Source organism: Thermobia domestica, chromosome 15 (genome assembly GCF_964235325.1).
Source record: "Thermobia domestica chromosome 15, izTheDome1.hap1.1, whole genome shotgun sequence".
NCBI lineage: Eukaryota > Metazoa > Arthropoda > Insecta > Zygentoma > Lepismatidae > Thermobia > Thermobia domestica.
In genome coordinates this window covers 57,013,514-57,029,892 of record NC_137468.1, presented here as the reverse complement: position 1 = coordinate 57,029,892, position 16,379 = coordinate 57,013,514, and the positions used below count along the sequence as shown (strand labels likewise).

The 16,379-nt window shown below is 36.2% G+C and overlaps 1 protein-coding gene across 2 annotated transcripts in view; it reads right to left on the bottom strand.

Moving 5' to 3' along the window:
• LOC145671853 (uncharacterized) overlaps nucleotides 1–2,684 on the bottom strand; it is a 42,452-nt gene extending 39,768 nt beyond the window's left edge. Inside the window, exons 1-2 of one of the 2 annotated variants that reach the window (XM_081741081.1) lie at nucleotides 2,600–2,684; nucleotides 310–367 (exon numbers count right to left, since the gene is read on the bottom strand). In XM_081741081.1, coding sequence (XP_081597207.1) covers nucleotides 310–356 — 47 coding nt within the window. In that variant the 5' untranslated portion in view covers nucleotides 357–367; nucleotides 2,600–2,684. Of the gene's footprint in view, nucleotides 1–309; nucleotides 368–2,535 lie in introns of both variants that reach the window. The other variant, XM_081741082.1, reaches the window with a different exon arrangement.
• Nucleotides 2,685–16,379: the final 13,695 nt, after the last annotated feature.

Below are 16,379 nucleotides of genomic sequence, written 5' to 3'. Positions count from 1 at the left end.
TACAGTCCCAAAAGTGGGACAAATTAGTTAAATCCTGAGCATTTAAGATTGTGGGCCCATATTCAGAAATCACATTATTTTTATTATTATTTACACTAAAATGCATATCAATATCGTTTTGCTACTTGATGAGACCTTAATCCCATACGATCAATGACAAATACAATCTACCAAATACTCCATCAGCATCCACGAACCTAGGAGATGTTGTTATACTGCTATTATGCTAAAAAACGAAAATCTTTATTTATAAAATACAAATTGCCCAAATATTCAGTAAATATAACTTTAAAAAGTTTTTTTACGTACCAGCAGAAAGCGATTGCCAGAAGTCCCAGAAGAATGATAACCTTCATACTGGAAATTTCTATAAAAGAAATATTGTCGTTAGACTTAATATACTATAACCTTATTTCGTAAGTATTAAATTAGAAATTTCAATAACTAAGTTTATTACTGTTAAATAGAACTAAAATATTTTGCGATCGCTCAGTAGCTACTGGCCCGTAGCATGGTAGTTGCCAGGGGTCTCAACGAGTGTTTCTGTCAGAAACAATGTTCCCGGGGGGCATACTTAGAATTCCGGGGGCACTACTGATACTATTGTATTTATTATTATATTATAGACGTATTTTTGTCTGCTCCGGGGGGAGGGGGGGCTATGGCCCCCAAAAACAGGTCTGAAAGAAACACTGGTCTCAACATCGGTGCGACCACGTTCAACCATTCAAACTTACAGTTGGTGGTGGTGAGAACATATGAATGTAAAATGGACTCAAGTAAGCCCACAAAAATGATTGCAGCCAACTCCCTTGTTTAGTGTTTTTACTATAGACCTGACTTGTTAATAAATTGTGTTGTTTCAAAGGTTTTTGTATTATTCCGCATCTTATTGATTCTTCCAAAACTATTAAATTGGTCAATCTAATAGAAGATTTACTTCTTTTAGGTTTCGAATGTCACCATACAAATATAATTCACAGATAATGGTGCAACCATGAATGTTTAATAATTCTAATATTCAAACATCGAAATTTATAATGCATGCATTGCAATAAAATTATAACAATAGACAAAGACATGTATCGTCTTTAGAAAAAGTAACGTGAACAAAATGGTCGATTTAAAATAATAAAGATCGGTATTTGGTCAAGGGCGGACTCACGGGTGTTGTTCAACCGGTATCCCCCCCAAAATGTATTAACTCAACTAACAGTTCTAGATTTTATTAACACAAAACTTACTTGTTTAACAGAGAAATGCTTGATGTAGACTATTTGATTTTACGCCTCATCTGTACTCTTTCTTTTTTACAATATAATTTACGAGGCGCATCCAGAAAGTAAGTTTCCCACGCGTCCCATAGCTAGGAAACCGTATGTTGCGCGTAACGACTGCGTGTACGTGAGAGAGTAAGATCCTAACATGGCGCATGCGCCAGCAGAGCTTCCCTAATTCTCTCAGTAGCGTCGTGGCAGTGATTGAAGATTGGCGTTCCTATTCCAGCTCCCACCGCGGGTGAAGTGCGTGCAGTGATAAAGTTTTTGAATGCACAGTTTATAGCACCGATTTAAATCCATCGTCAGCTGTATCGTTGCAAAAATGTCAATGCTGACAATGTGCGCCTTGCTTTGTGCTCTAGGGTCAGTTGCTTCAACACAAAACTTCTTCATCAAGAGGCACTCCGTGATAGTGGTGTGCAATAAGAAGAGGAAAATCTGTAGGAACTGCTTGCACATGCCGTTAGGCCTATGGACCTGGCACAGCTGACGATGGATTTCATTGGTGCTATGCCTTGTGCATTCAAAAACCTTATCACTGCTCGCACTTCACACGCATCGGGAGCTGGAATAGGAACGTCCATCTTCAACCACTGCCACGACGCTACTGAGAGCACTAGGGAAGTTCCGCTAGTGCATGTGTCAACATAGGACCTTACCCTCTCTCGTAAACGTAGTCGCTTCGCGCAACATGCCGTTTCCTAGCTATGGGACGCGTGGGAAACTTACTTTCTAGATGCGCCTCGTAGTTCTGTCATTGTTTCTAAAGTATATATAGAATATTGTAATTAACAATGTCTTAATTTTTTGGGTGCACAATAAGACGGAAAATATTACATAGACGTTGTAGACTAACCATCCCCGAATATACTTTGGACTCCTCCCAGCAACATTTCTGGGTGCGCGGCTGTACCGGCTACATTTAATAAGAAGAAATTACTATTCATTTTAATATCAACAATTTTTAACGTTCTAGTTTTCACCGTATATTAATCAAATTATGGGACGTACAATCTTGATAATATATTGCTAAAATTACATTAAAAGTAGCTATGGTATCCTGTTTAGATTCATTTCCTATGGATATATTCTACTGTATTTTACGAGTCGTAAGAAAACATAAAGAAAACACAAGCGCAAGAATCTTATCAATAATAATATTCCTTCACAGACAAATCCTTGGTATAATGGATAAATAATGCTGATTAACCCATAGTAAATAATAGATGAAATTTAACTGCTAAACTCTGCTTACCTATCTTTTGCCTTCAAACACTCACTAAGAATTGCAGCGACCATATAACTTGTAAGATACTTACGTGTAGTCAACTAATCAGAACAAAGAGTAGATGAACGGTAAGTGCTCAATTGCGTTTACCTTTCTGTTGTCTCCAAACACGTACTAAGAACTGCAGTCACAACATAACTTATAGGCTCCTTACCTTCTAGTCATCCAATCAGAACAAAGCATATATCGTTTGATGTTTTCTTATATCCAATGATATAATAACTGATGGCATCTACCCAATTAGCGGAAATGTGTCACATGGTATTGTGATACTCATAAGACAGCCAATACGTAAACACATTCCATTTACATTTTATACTGTTATTATTCTTACATAAGAAAGGGAAGCTACACTTCCGTTCTTTACTGACATATAACAATAGCGTTATTTACACAACAAGAATGACATAAAAATAGATATATTATGTTACTGGATAAAAAAAAAAGTAAATTTCCTTTTAACGTACTCATCTTCACAAATATGTATTCCTGTTTACTTCTAACCTCCTTTAAACAACGAAATTCTTTAGTAGGATTAAATGCTCAAACGTACTTCCTGTGAGTAAGTACACGTAACAAACAAATTATCATAGTGAGTGTACAGTATATTAAAGCTCTAATTAGTAGGTTCGTTTGGCTATTTAGCGTCCCTATGAACAGCGAGGCTATATAAAACGTTGACCTTGGGATTCGAACCTCATGAACTAACGCCTGCATTCAAAGTCGAGCCTCCAGCTCCAAAGGCGCCTATGCTAACCATATAGGCACGAGGGAAAGGTCAGTGTCGGATCTAGAAACTAAAACTTGGGGGCACACAGAACTCAGACTATGATGCATGTGTCATTTATTTTATTTAACATTTATAAAGAATTTATTTAAGAAAGCTCCCATTTCTCATGTGTATATTTGTAATATATACAAATATTTAATATACAATCTGGAAGTGGGGCACAAAAGCGCAATTGCTGAAGGAAGAGAACCCTCGCGTGAGGGCAAATTTGACATAGCAGTAAAAGTTCTGTGCAAATTAAAATTCTGCCACAAGTAGTTCCACTTTTTATTATTCTTAATTAATAGGGTCTACCTATTTGATTTTGATTAAACGTAAAAACAAAGTGTCTCCTTGCATTCCGTTTACCAATGTTTGAGTGCCAAATCTTAGAAAAAATACGAAATCCTCGAGATAACTTTTCAAATACATTTTGAGTGGTGGTGTAATACCCTCTATAGGATCAACCCTGATCACGACATGCAGTTCAGTTTTCTCCATTTTCACAATCCGGCAGCATTTGGTACCTACAAAACACAGAAAACAGAATCAATTGCATTGTTCTGCACTATGCATACATATTTCTAAAACTGTAGAGTACATTGTGTTACAAGCACAACATCTTTGTTCAACTCCATATACATCAGGGTCAATAATTGTGTGCGATAAATTAAAAATATTTTCGAAGGGTACATGCGCATCAAAGAAAAATTCCGCCATAACCATTTTTACCTAATGTCATAAAACCAGGGATAAAAATTGATCTGAAAAGGTAGAGGATACACGACATCACGCAGTCCCCCCTGCCTATCTTTGCTTGTATTATTTTTTTTAGAAGCGGGGGGACGCCATATATATTTTTTTGGAAGTGGGAGTACGACCTCCCCTCGCGTTCCCTCTCACTTTTACCCCTAAAAACATAAAACCAATTACTGTTATTATGTTATCAATAATGTTATTCTCTTTTTAGAATGAATATAAAACATAACTCTTAATTAGAGATTCACACAACATGTTAACGTGAACGGAACGTATTATCTCACGCAATTAAGTTAGAAACGTAGGAGTTATTTAAAAAAAAAAAAAAAAAAAGTCCATTACTTTCCAGGTTGTCAAGATACAGCATATTTTGAGCGATTCAAAGCCACCACGTCGGCTTTTGATGTCATTATTACAGGCATTTCGGATGGAATGTTCTGCCTCTTAATTAAAATAGATTCTCGTTCCCTCTCAATGATTCAATAATGGAAAAAAGCATTAATGATACTGTAAAGTTCGCAATAGATTCCTCTTGGTAGATATGGTTTCCCTTTGGTTCACTGATAATAAATTTCTTTTCTTTTTTTTTTTTTTTTTTTTTAGCTTGACGCCCTATGATTATACTCCAAGATTAATGAAGATAGTAATGATGATAACGGAATAAATGATAGAATGAAGAAAATGGAAGGAAACGGCAGAATCTTGAGAAAACACAGGCACACAATGTTCCCCCAACACAAATCCCACTTGTCAAGACCTGGGATTGAACCAGGAATGAATGCATCAGAGGTGAGCCCTCTCGCACTGATTCACCGTGGCCTCTGATAGGATGTCCTTTTAAATATTAGCAAAGTGTGTTATATTTTCGATTGAAATAAATAGCGTTGGAAGAACACGTACAAACTATTGATGAGCATATCAGTCAGTCTCGGAGCTGAGAAGTGACATTAAAGTAATGTAAACCGACATTTGTATGCTGTATATTATGAGGCTAAAATAGAGAAACGAAGGGAGAATAAAATGATCAAACATCTTTAGTGCGAGTGGTCCTAGGTTCGATCCCCGGTGAGGGCACTCGGTCGAAAAAGTGAAAAAGCTTTTTCAGGCTTTCCTGGGTCATCCTGAGTGAGGTTTTCCTGGGTTTTCCTCATTCACACCAAGCAAATGCCGGGATAGTACCTAACATACAGGTCCTAGGCCGTTTCCTTTCTTTCACAATCCTTCCTTCCTTCCCTTTCCTTGGATATTGTGATCGACGAGGGCTTCACGAGCTAACGTGGCCTTAGATGCTAAAAGCCCAGAAATGTAATTTCAAATTCCCAAAATGATCTAACTTCCCTGAGTTGGTCCAGATGCATGAGGAAACAATACGCACGGATACATCATTTGACTACATAGGTCTAAATGATAGAATGTATCAATACATACACGAATATGGTTCAGTTGAAATGAAAGGTTGACATCGTGTAAACGGATTGGTGTCAAGGGAGTAATATTCGGTTGCGTTGGATTAGCACGCCTACACAACAACAAAAGCAACTACGTAAAAGAGAGAGACAGAGAGAGAGAGAGCAAATTCACAGACGGGAACTGTTTCACAGTCCCTACTCTTCCCATTCCTATAAAATACAGTGCTTCGAGGGAGTGGAGGGTTTAGAAAAATGAAAACAGTAGCTTTGTGACCTGTAAATCTTTTCCAGTTAGTGGACAACGGCAATCAGCGTTTTGCGAGATCACAAAACGAAAGAGAAAACAGTAAGAAAAATGAAGGTAAACTGATGACAACATATTGTTCGAGAACACAGAACGGATAAACTGTTTCAAAAAGAATAAATAAAAAAAGGGAAAAATCAGTGACCTGAAAACCGCACGATATGTTTTCTTCCGGAAACTAAAAGACACGATACAAAGTTTATTAAACCCATGTGAATGGACAAGCAATATATTTTTCTATGAATGTTCTACGTTATACAGTATTAAAGTAGATAACGTCATATAGATTTGTACAGATTATATTGCCAATTTGGGGAGAGAAATTGTGAAGTTAAGGGGATTCGACTTTGAACACAGTGACATAAAAATCAAATCATTTTTCGGCTTGGCGACTCTTTTTTGTGATTCTTAAATGCCGATTTAGCAATTTACTCACAAATCCAACGACTCTTTTGTTTCGAACATAGCGAGTTTGTCAAGTTTACAGGGCGGCCATCTCTCCATAATGGTGCTTTGTTTTATATTACCCTTGCATTCTACTGGAAAACAACTCAATGTTCAGTGTCTTTTAGTTTGTAGAACTTCCTTTCAAAGGCACAGTAAAAGCATTATCAATGGCTGGCCGATCAGCTTTAGAAGCTTGAATTTCAAAGAAGTATTACTTCTATAGTTGGAGAATGTTTAAAAATTGTAAAACAAAATTTAATTTATAGTAATAATTTGTTTGATGTATTATGGCTCCAAAATACGCATAAAAGGTTAACAAAATAATGGAAAATGAGTGAAATGATAATGGTGACGGTTCAGAAACTAGAAAAACCATGAGAAAATTCACGCACACGGTGTTTTCGTGTACTTTAAAGCTCTCTTGGTGAAGCTGGGATCGAATCAAGGTCCGTACACACACCAAAAGTGAGCTCTCTATCACAGAGCAACTAGAGCATTTTGTATAGCAGACTTACTTGCAGGGGCGGCTCTAGAATATTTTATACCCTAGTCGAAAAACATGTCTGCTCCCTCATAATATCCTGCTCTCGAAATCAAAACCAAAGTCAAGGCTTCTGACCCCTGATATTTTCATTACATCATCAAATTTACCATTTGTTTAAGCATTAAATAAAATAAAACTTACTGTCAATGCCTCTCTCTCTATAGTATTAATAAATAATCTATAAGCCAACTGTTTCTAAAAACATTTTTGTTGCTGTGGGATTTGGAATTATATTTTACTAGTTTTATTGTAATGTAAACCATGTTGATGTCATTTGTAAATATAAAACAAAAGACGGTCAAGACAAAGCAAAGATGAAGTTTCTTAATTCATTTTTAGTTTTCAATTTGTGTAATTATTCTGTCAACTGAGTAGCTTTTTAAAAAATGTCTACGTCAGTTGTTACCTGATTATATAAATTTGGTGTTCTGTGAAGAAAGGACCTTTAAATAATCGAGGTCTAGGGCGGCAAAGGTGGAAGAGGTGGATATTTGGTGCTAAACGGTTAGGAATGTGAAGGGATAATTATTGAAGTAGGACTTCAGACATTAAGTTTCCATTGACTACCTTTAGAAACTTTAGATCAGTGACATTTCTGCGAGCAACTGGAGTATAGGTATTTAGATAATGCAGGAGATCTTAACCATGTCGGTCCCGGCGTCCCCCACAGCGAACATAAAATATGACGATGTTATTCTTTCTTTACAACTTTAAAATCAGACTGTCAACATTGAAAACTGTTTACAGGGCATGATCCATTTAGGAAAATTTAGCAAAAAGGAAATTTTTTTTTTTGTTAAAGGGCAAAAGTCCAGGGAAATTCTCACGCTATCAGATTGACCAATATAAATGCTTAAATCTTTCTTTGTTCTTCAGAAAGAGCCAATACAATAGCAATTTGTGTTTGTGTACGTGTAGGGGCCACGGTGGCTCAGTGGTAGAGCGTTCACATCTGGTGCTAGGGGTCCCGGGTTCGATCCAAGCCCCCGCCAAGTGAACTTTGTGGTGGACAAACACCGTGTGCGTGGGTTTTCTCGGGGTTCTCCCACTTTCTTCATTCCACCATTTCATTCATTACTCATCACCATCTCCTTTAGCCTAGCCGGCATAACCGTGGGACGTAAAACTCTAAGATTTTTGTGTACGTGTGCATGTCCAAAGTAGTATATTTTGCACGTTTTATTGGCTGTTTGTTTGTATATATTTTTTTTTTTGTAAAAAAGCAAAGGAAAAAGTAGCAAAATAGAAAAAAAGGGATTCACACTTCTTTTTTGTCAGGAATTGGCCACTCAACAAACGAGGGAAAATTTTATGAGAAAAGGGAAAATTTTGCGCGAGTCGAGGGAAATTTTCTCAAGGAAACCTACGAACACTGGGTTTAAAACAATTGTGCATAGGACAAGGGTGTCAGGCGCCATGTGAAGAATCAATAACACATAGTATCCAAAAATGGAAAGATCACATGTGATGAACGATCGCACAAGAGATTCTTCACATGACAACAGAGATCCTACAAATTACCTTATAGGTCTACAATTTGGACGAAAGTAATTTGAACGATGTACTCAGTGGCGTATTTAGGGGGGGGCTTCCGGGCTTAAGCTCCCCCTCCCCGAAATCTTACTTACTGTAGTAAAGTATATGAAATATCTTGTAGAATTTTCATATTTTCAGGCAAAGCCCTCCCCGAAAGTTAGCAAAGCCCCCCCGAAACAAAATCGTAAATACGCCACTGGATGTACTATTACTTTTCATTGTTGAAGTATTATACTTTACTGTTGTTCAATTTTCTCACTCTACTTTTGATAAAATAAACAAAAGAATTTTCATGTTTCGTTGGGGGTTACCCTTTCGACGCTCCTCTAATACATTGAATTGCAAATTGATGGAAACTTCAACGAGAAATAATGTGCATTTCTCTTTACCCCTCTTCAATTTGACATTTTGTTCTCTAGTTATACTGTTTTTTTTTTCGTCAAATATTCTGGAGCGCCGAAAGGAAGAATTTTTACACCCAGGCTGTTCCATAGTTTTTGTGTTATTGTAGCTTTAAACTAATAGAAAAACTCTGAAATTTTGCACCATGTAAACATCAGAATACTTCTGCGATACCACCAAGTTAATGGTGTTGCTAATCGAACAGAAAGTAATTATTATTATTTTTTTTTCAAATGGCACATCATCACGTTATTACACATTTTAAATTTACATTTTAAAGAAAACTTAATCGTCAATCATCTGCTGAATATGTTACTATTACTGACAGAACTGGCAAAATTTTGGAGGTAAAAATAAGCAGGAATAGAACTAGGTAAACAGTGTTGGTCATCAACTCGTGTCAACTGGACATCGTAATGGACAAATATCTTTTTCTCGTGTGTGCGTTTTCTCTCGTGTGTGCGCTTTCTTCCACTTTGTTCTTTCCCATTCGATCCATTATCTGCAATACAGTCTTCCTTGCCATAAGCACATAATCGTTAGTGTTAAACTAAAAAAGTATTGTGTCTTACAGGACGAAAAGAGACGGAATTTTCGTGGCGAAAAACGAGATTTGTTAGATCCCTTTTGGTGAAGTGTTAACTAAATAAAGAGATAATGAACTTCACCTCAAGTTCAACAAAGCAGTGCTTCTCAAGTAGTAAAGCATTATGGGCCAGAACCACCTTACCGGATCATTTTCATTTTTCTTGCTCTCCCTGAGGAAATGGAACGTTATATGTAAGTCATATGCTTTCTGAATTGTTGTCTATTCTGTGTAGATCTACTTTTCTATTCTGTGTGTATCTTATTAGAGTTGAGTTGAATTTCAGTTTAGTGTCCCGTTCAGCAGCGAGGCTATGTGAGACGTGGACCTACTGATTAACGTGGAATCCGAACAACATGAGCTCCCGCCGGGAATCGAACTCGGGTCTCCCGCGCCAAAGGCGCATACGCTAATAGCTTAGCCACGAAGGAGCTCCTGTGTAGCTTATTAGGGTCAGAACTACGAGCAGTTAAATGTAACTTTAAGAAATTGCAATTTTCTACAAGTATATCCAATACTAACGGCTTTACATTCCATTTGTTTACTTCATATTTCTAGGTATTACCGGGATGTGTGGCCTTCACCCTGTCACGTATGAGGGATGACATATCTCGGTCAGCACGGGAAAGGGGAAAAAAGAAAATAATGGGGAAGGAAGGGAGCAGACTAGAACTTGTATATTGAGTATCATCTGTGTGTTAACGTTCTGTGAATAAGGAAAGCCCAAGGAAAATCTTCGCTCAGAATGGCTGGTCTGGAGAAGCATTTACACTTTTTCGACTGACTTCCGAACCGGAATATTACATTGAAGAATGGCCTTCGTATCCAAAATGTTAGATAGTTTCAAAATTAAAATGCAAGTCGTGATTCAGGTAGCCTATATTATGATTGTGAACCACATGGATCTTTCTGTTATCCATGAGCTAAAAATAAACACACACACCCAGATATATATATATATATATATATATATATATATATATATATATATATATATATATATATATATACAGTGTGTTAATGAACTAATGAACTGAAAATGGCATATTTATGAAAAAAATATTTAAAATGATTGTTTTTTCTCTTTTAAAGTATTATAGCAATAGCTTTTAGTAGTTGTAATTACAAGTTCTCTCAGTTACATAATTAAACAATGTGGCAAACTTTAGCAATGTTTATCATATTTCCAGAACGGTTTGAGATATCGATGTGCTGTTAACGGCAAAACAATTTGTACGTTCATTGCAAACCATACATGTAACTAGATATGATACTTATCTAAGCATTTTTTTTTTTTTTTTTTTTGGTCAAAATAAACCCCTTCAAGAAAACTTCAGATATTAAAGCTCTGGTAACTTTGTTCCTATTCATTTGAAAAAAGGCATACCATGACCATGGTATCCAACGCTAAGGCACTTTCGATGTGCATTATTCTGTCCATCTCCGTTGTGTTGTACGTGTGATAGAGGCTTCCAAATTTTGAATGTTTGTGATAGCATAATATCCTCAGTTTGCAACATTGACACAATAAATATGGTATTTTAAGACTTTCTTTGTCACGCTGATTTGAAATGTGTAATAATCTGACGTAGTGCCATTTGAAAAATATTACTTTTTATTGGGTTGGCAACACGTTTGTTGGGTGTTTCTGTTTAATACACGCAAAGATGTCCCCCTCGTTATAGTTGCCTCGTGCAAAGTGGATTTCCTCTCCCTTTTGGTTTCTCTGTTATAGCGGATAGTCAAGATAAATTGTCCACACTACATCTCTTTCTCTGTAGTTATATATATATATATATATACATATATATCTATATCTATATATATATCTATATATATATATATATATATATATATATATATATATATATATATATATATATATATATATATATATATATATATATATATATATATTCTATTACTACTATTACCAGTGAATCTCTATTTTGCCATCATCACCGAAAACAACTGAGTTTGTAATAAATAACGTAACATTCTTTAGATTGTACGCAACCTGGCCGGCTATAGAACTTTCTGAGCTTTTCTTAAAGTAAATTTAATTAAATCGAGTTAAAATTTTGTTCATAATCTATGTATTCTTTCAACAGGCTTCCTTCATTGTCATCGGTTGTAAAATGATAATAATAATAATAATAATAAAAGCTTACAGAGATACAAGCTAATAATATTTTTAATTAATGCCCGACTGTTGTATTTACTACCTTCTTCTCTTCATTTGGAGGTAATTGAATATTATTCATGCTGAGCACAAATTAACCAGCAGACAAAACCTTTTCTTTCCATATTTTCATCTTTATAAAATGTAACCCTTTCTTTTCTTATGTGACACTGCATAATAACCTTTTGCTAAATTATTATTATCCCTGCTACGTTTAATAGGGATTCTTATTGCCACCTCTAAATCTTGCTGATTCATTAGACAACATTACGCGAGAGATTATCCACACAAAGACCGGCAGGAACTTCATATACAGCCGTCGTGAGATAGAGGACAACTATATTGTGATGAACAAGCTGTAGTGATATGAAGACTGCTTTACTATATTGCTTCCTTTATGTCAGGACCAAGTAGCGGTGTCATGGGTTTCATTACGTGGAGGAATTTGATTTGTATTGAGTGATATTTTCACACTTACCTTTGAAACCAGAAAAGGTAGTAAATTTCTAGCCGCTTATTTTAGTAGAGAGCAGAGGCGGAATATGCTATTGGGACTTAATTGATTGCAAATAATCTCATCTTACTATATGTTGCCGTTTCTACTTTATAACGACCAAAGTTAAAACCGGAATTTGTTTATTTCTGCCATTTCCAGTTTGAACGGAGGGTTAAGTGAGAAGACAGTATCTATTCTTAGAACGATAAAACCATTTTTAAGAAATCCTTCTCGTTTATCTTAGTTTTTTTTTTCTTTTAACTGTATGGAGCGCAATATTTTAACCGGTGGTTCTAGTGGATTCCTGAGACTTCTGGTCTTCCTAGAGAGTTAAGAATACAGACGAAATGTATTGTTCGCACGCTTCATAGATTGCAGAAATCGAATGCTTGCTATTTGTTACGGGTTAAGTTCCAAAGTTGGTCGTCCGTTTCTAGCAACATTTGGAAAATTTACAGGGAAAACATGAATAATTTGCTTGTTTATGTGCTTGATAATGTATAAGGAGAGTGAAAGTTGTGTTTATTTTCTTGTATAAGCATTTCTAAACACGGAACTATTTGGCAAGCGGAGGGAACTACTTTTCGCAAGGTTACTTCCTGGTAGGATTATAGGAATGTAATGAGCATTTGTTTCGGAAACATAGCTGGTGATAATCGGGCAAATCTATTAAAAGGTATGGCTTAATAAATTTAAAAATAAATTGTAGAAAGTGCGGTAAGCAAATAACTGTCAAGAGAGATGGAGAAAGTTATACTTTTCAATGTAACTTCAGGTATGTAACCAACGCGGTGGCAAGGTTCTATAACACAAGTCCCCCTTCCCATTTAGCTGTAATAAAGACAGAAAACAATCTACCCTGCAGGGCTCTAAACTGCCTTCACTCGCTAATGCTCGCTCGGCAATACTACGTGAATTAAAATATTAAACTTGTACTTAAAGGAACCAATTATTACGGTTTTAGCCAAAAACTAGGCGGACGAAAAAATTTGGAATAAATGCTTTTGTTACCGTTTTTACTCTATACTGAACAATGTTAAACTGGAAGTGCTTGGTTTCCACTCCTTCTGATTGGATTATCATCTCGTCAACGAACTATGTTCCTAATATTTAATCTTTCACTTCCTGGCGAAAATTAATGGTGACCCACCAAGTGATTATTAAGGTATTTTGTTTCCCAGACTGGCAGACACATGCAGAAATTGGGGAAATATTTAAAAGAATTTTGGTAAACTAAATTACTTAAAATTTATGTGAGAAACTAATAGCTTATAGCCCAAGTTAACATCTATTGTCTGATGACATTTCCATTCAAGTTATTGTTTAATACCACAAATAACAAATTCGCGTTTTCGTGTAAGACAAATGCTACTACTGTGAAAAAGTGCTAAGTTTGGGTTTCATAGGATATAGAGTTAATTAGATAGTTAGATTCTAATATCAATCACGGGTAAAAGTGTGAGGGATCGCGAGAGGATGCCGTCCCCTCACTTTCTAAAAATACAATGGATTAAGATAGGCATGGGGAACGGCGTAACGTCATGCGTCTCCTTGTCTTTTCACATTCACTTTTACTCGTGATATCAGCCATACAAATCATTAATACCCATAATTAAAGAGAATCGATATCATTATATGGAATAGAAAATCCTGAATTACCCACCAGAGACACAATAGCGCAGTAGAAAAAAGGGTGAACCCGGAAAAATGGTACAGAAATGATTTATGGCTTGTTTGAAAGGTTTGTTTGTACTTCAACATAACCTAAATCCCTCTCGGGAATATCAAGATATAACGTCATTAAAATGGTCACTCGTGAATTTCACCTGAGCACATTGAAAATTTTATAAAACCTCTACCGTTCATAGAAAAGTTACGTTTTAGATTCGATTGTCAGGGAATATATGAGGAAAGATCTTCTGTGAAAAACATCTTGCCTATGTTACCGCCATTTCTTAAATATGGAGTCTAACAATAAAATAAATCGACTTTTCTAAGTGCGCTTTATATATAAGGAAGGAACATTTCTTTACAACGCTACTTACTGCAGAAACCCTTGCATCAAAAATTGGGTGAAAAAGTCTATGTAATTTTTCTGCTTGTCACCCCCTGGCACACATGTTATTTACCCAGCATAATCATATGATAAATTTCAAAATGGCGGAGGTTGGAACTTTTCACTTATTCATAATTTTTATAATAATTAACCTATTCGGCAATTCTTAACTAACCCAAACTTAGCATAAGATGGATATATACAATGTCTCAGTTGTGTGTTAAAATCAACATGATTCTACCAAATCTTTTCATATGGCAGTTGTTTTAAAGAAATATAGCTTTTCTATTCTTGCAGTTTTGTGTCAAAAAAGTTTAAGGAAAATTAACGGAAATATCTACAGTAGTTCTTCATCTCTACCCGACAAAATGATACAGAATCTTTTAACAGCTATAATCAAAGTACTTACTATCTCTTTCTGTGGGTGACAGTCTTAGGTTTCGGCAGAGAACCACCAGTTGTCATTATCTTCATGTATAGTTTAAAGCGCAGTACACTGTGGGAGACTGAGCAGCTACTACCATATAATTTAACAAGAAATTGGAGGCCACTGGATGCAATAGTTTCTTGGGTGGAGTTAACTTCGCCACTCTGTTCATTAAGGATTTGTAGATCCTTTAATGCTGCCAGCATTTTTACACAAATTCCTTTTCCACATCCAAAGAGAGTGGATGTGGTATCACAACTAGCCATTGCATGGATAAACAACAGATGCGGTTGAAGATTTTTTCCTACATTCTGTAATATATGAACCTTTCCGTCCAGTTCCAGACATGAAGTAGACATTAGCTATTTCCGATTTTAGATGATAAAGTAGCACAATGAGAATATCTGTATCATCAGCAACTACAGTCACTTCATGAAGTTCTAAGGCTATCTGAAGTGAGGATGCAACGATTTCGGTGTCCGCATCATCAGAAGCTTGGATCATCTTGTAGTCATTGTCTGAAAGATGCTTGCTGAATATGGAAATGAACTGTCTTTTATTATATGGATATGGGATGAAAGCATTTTGATTTGTTTGGATTTTCGTGTCTTCAGTAACTTTTTACGTTGGCTGACATGACTTCAGCAGAGCCCCGTTGATGTTTATAATCTTTAATGGAAGAGTATCCACCGTAACCATCAAATACTACTGTGCTTTGATTGGACCTTCCATATTTGCAAAAAATGTGCTGTATGTACTGTTGGAAGATTTCTAAGTAGGTTCCAGTTGTAGGCAATTGAATGTGATGAAGAAGAGCTCTATCATCTAAGACATATCTGTCAAACACTTTAGGTTATGGAGCAACTGGCACTTCCTTCATTGATGTTTATTAGGTTAGTCTTGTTGGGCTTTCTCATATAACCGTCTTTGAACAATGCTGCACGCTCAGCAGTAAACTCATATTTGAGTTGCTCAGCCATATTTCCATTTCATTCAGCAATGTTAATAAGTCGTAAAAACAGTACAGACGAATCAATGTAGAGCACTGTGTGGCCAACATTCATTCCTTTCTGCGAAATGATTAGCCTTTGAACTTGGTCTGCTTTTCGAATTGATGCTTTGCACACTTTCTTGTTGTTTAACGTCTTCTGTATTCTTGTGCCAACATCTTCAGCGTCATCGCAATTAATCAAATCTTCCAAAAGAACACGAGTACCTGATGACAAATTTTGAAGTGAGTCGTCACTGATGTCTAAAGGATTGAGAACTTGCAACCAGTCAGATACCTGATTTAGATCAATTGCATCACGGTTCCATCTAGTCGTCCTCATTTCAATGTGTTGTTCTCCGGAAATGTGACGATTTACAGTTAATGAAACATAGCTTCGTGGACAGCAGAGTGCATATGCATAATGTTGGCTCAAAGCAATCTCACATTGTCAGAGAATCCCCTTCCTTGAGTCATACTGTTTCTTAATTAGCATTTGTTCAATGATAAGGTTTGGCCATAAACAAGCCCATTCACAACTCGATCGATGGATTGTATAGGCATTTGATATAAACTGTTCATATAGCCAGGCACGAGATGCCGGAAGTTTGTACATGAATTGCAAGTACAAGCGAGCATATATTGCGTATTGTATGTGCCCAGTTACTGCAAAGAGATTGAGCATACGACTGCAGCAAACAAGTACAAGTGCCAATCACCAATACGCTCAGCATGAACAAATAATTTCACAGTTTCTACATACTCTAGATACTGCAACCACAATGGTGATGTCCGGAAATTTACTGCAAGGAATTCTTTGTATTTCTGGAGATGCTGTTCCACTACAAGTACTTTACTGATAAACGAGAAAATACACCTTCCACTATAAAACAGGTTACACCTATG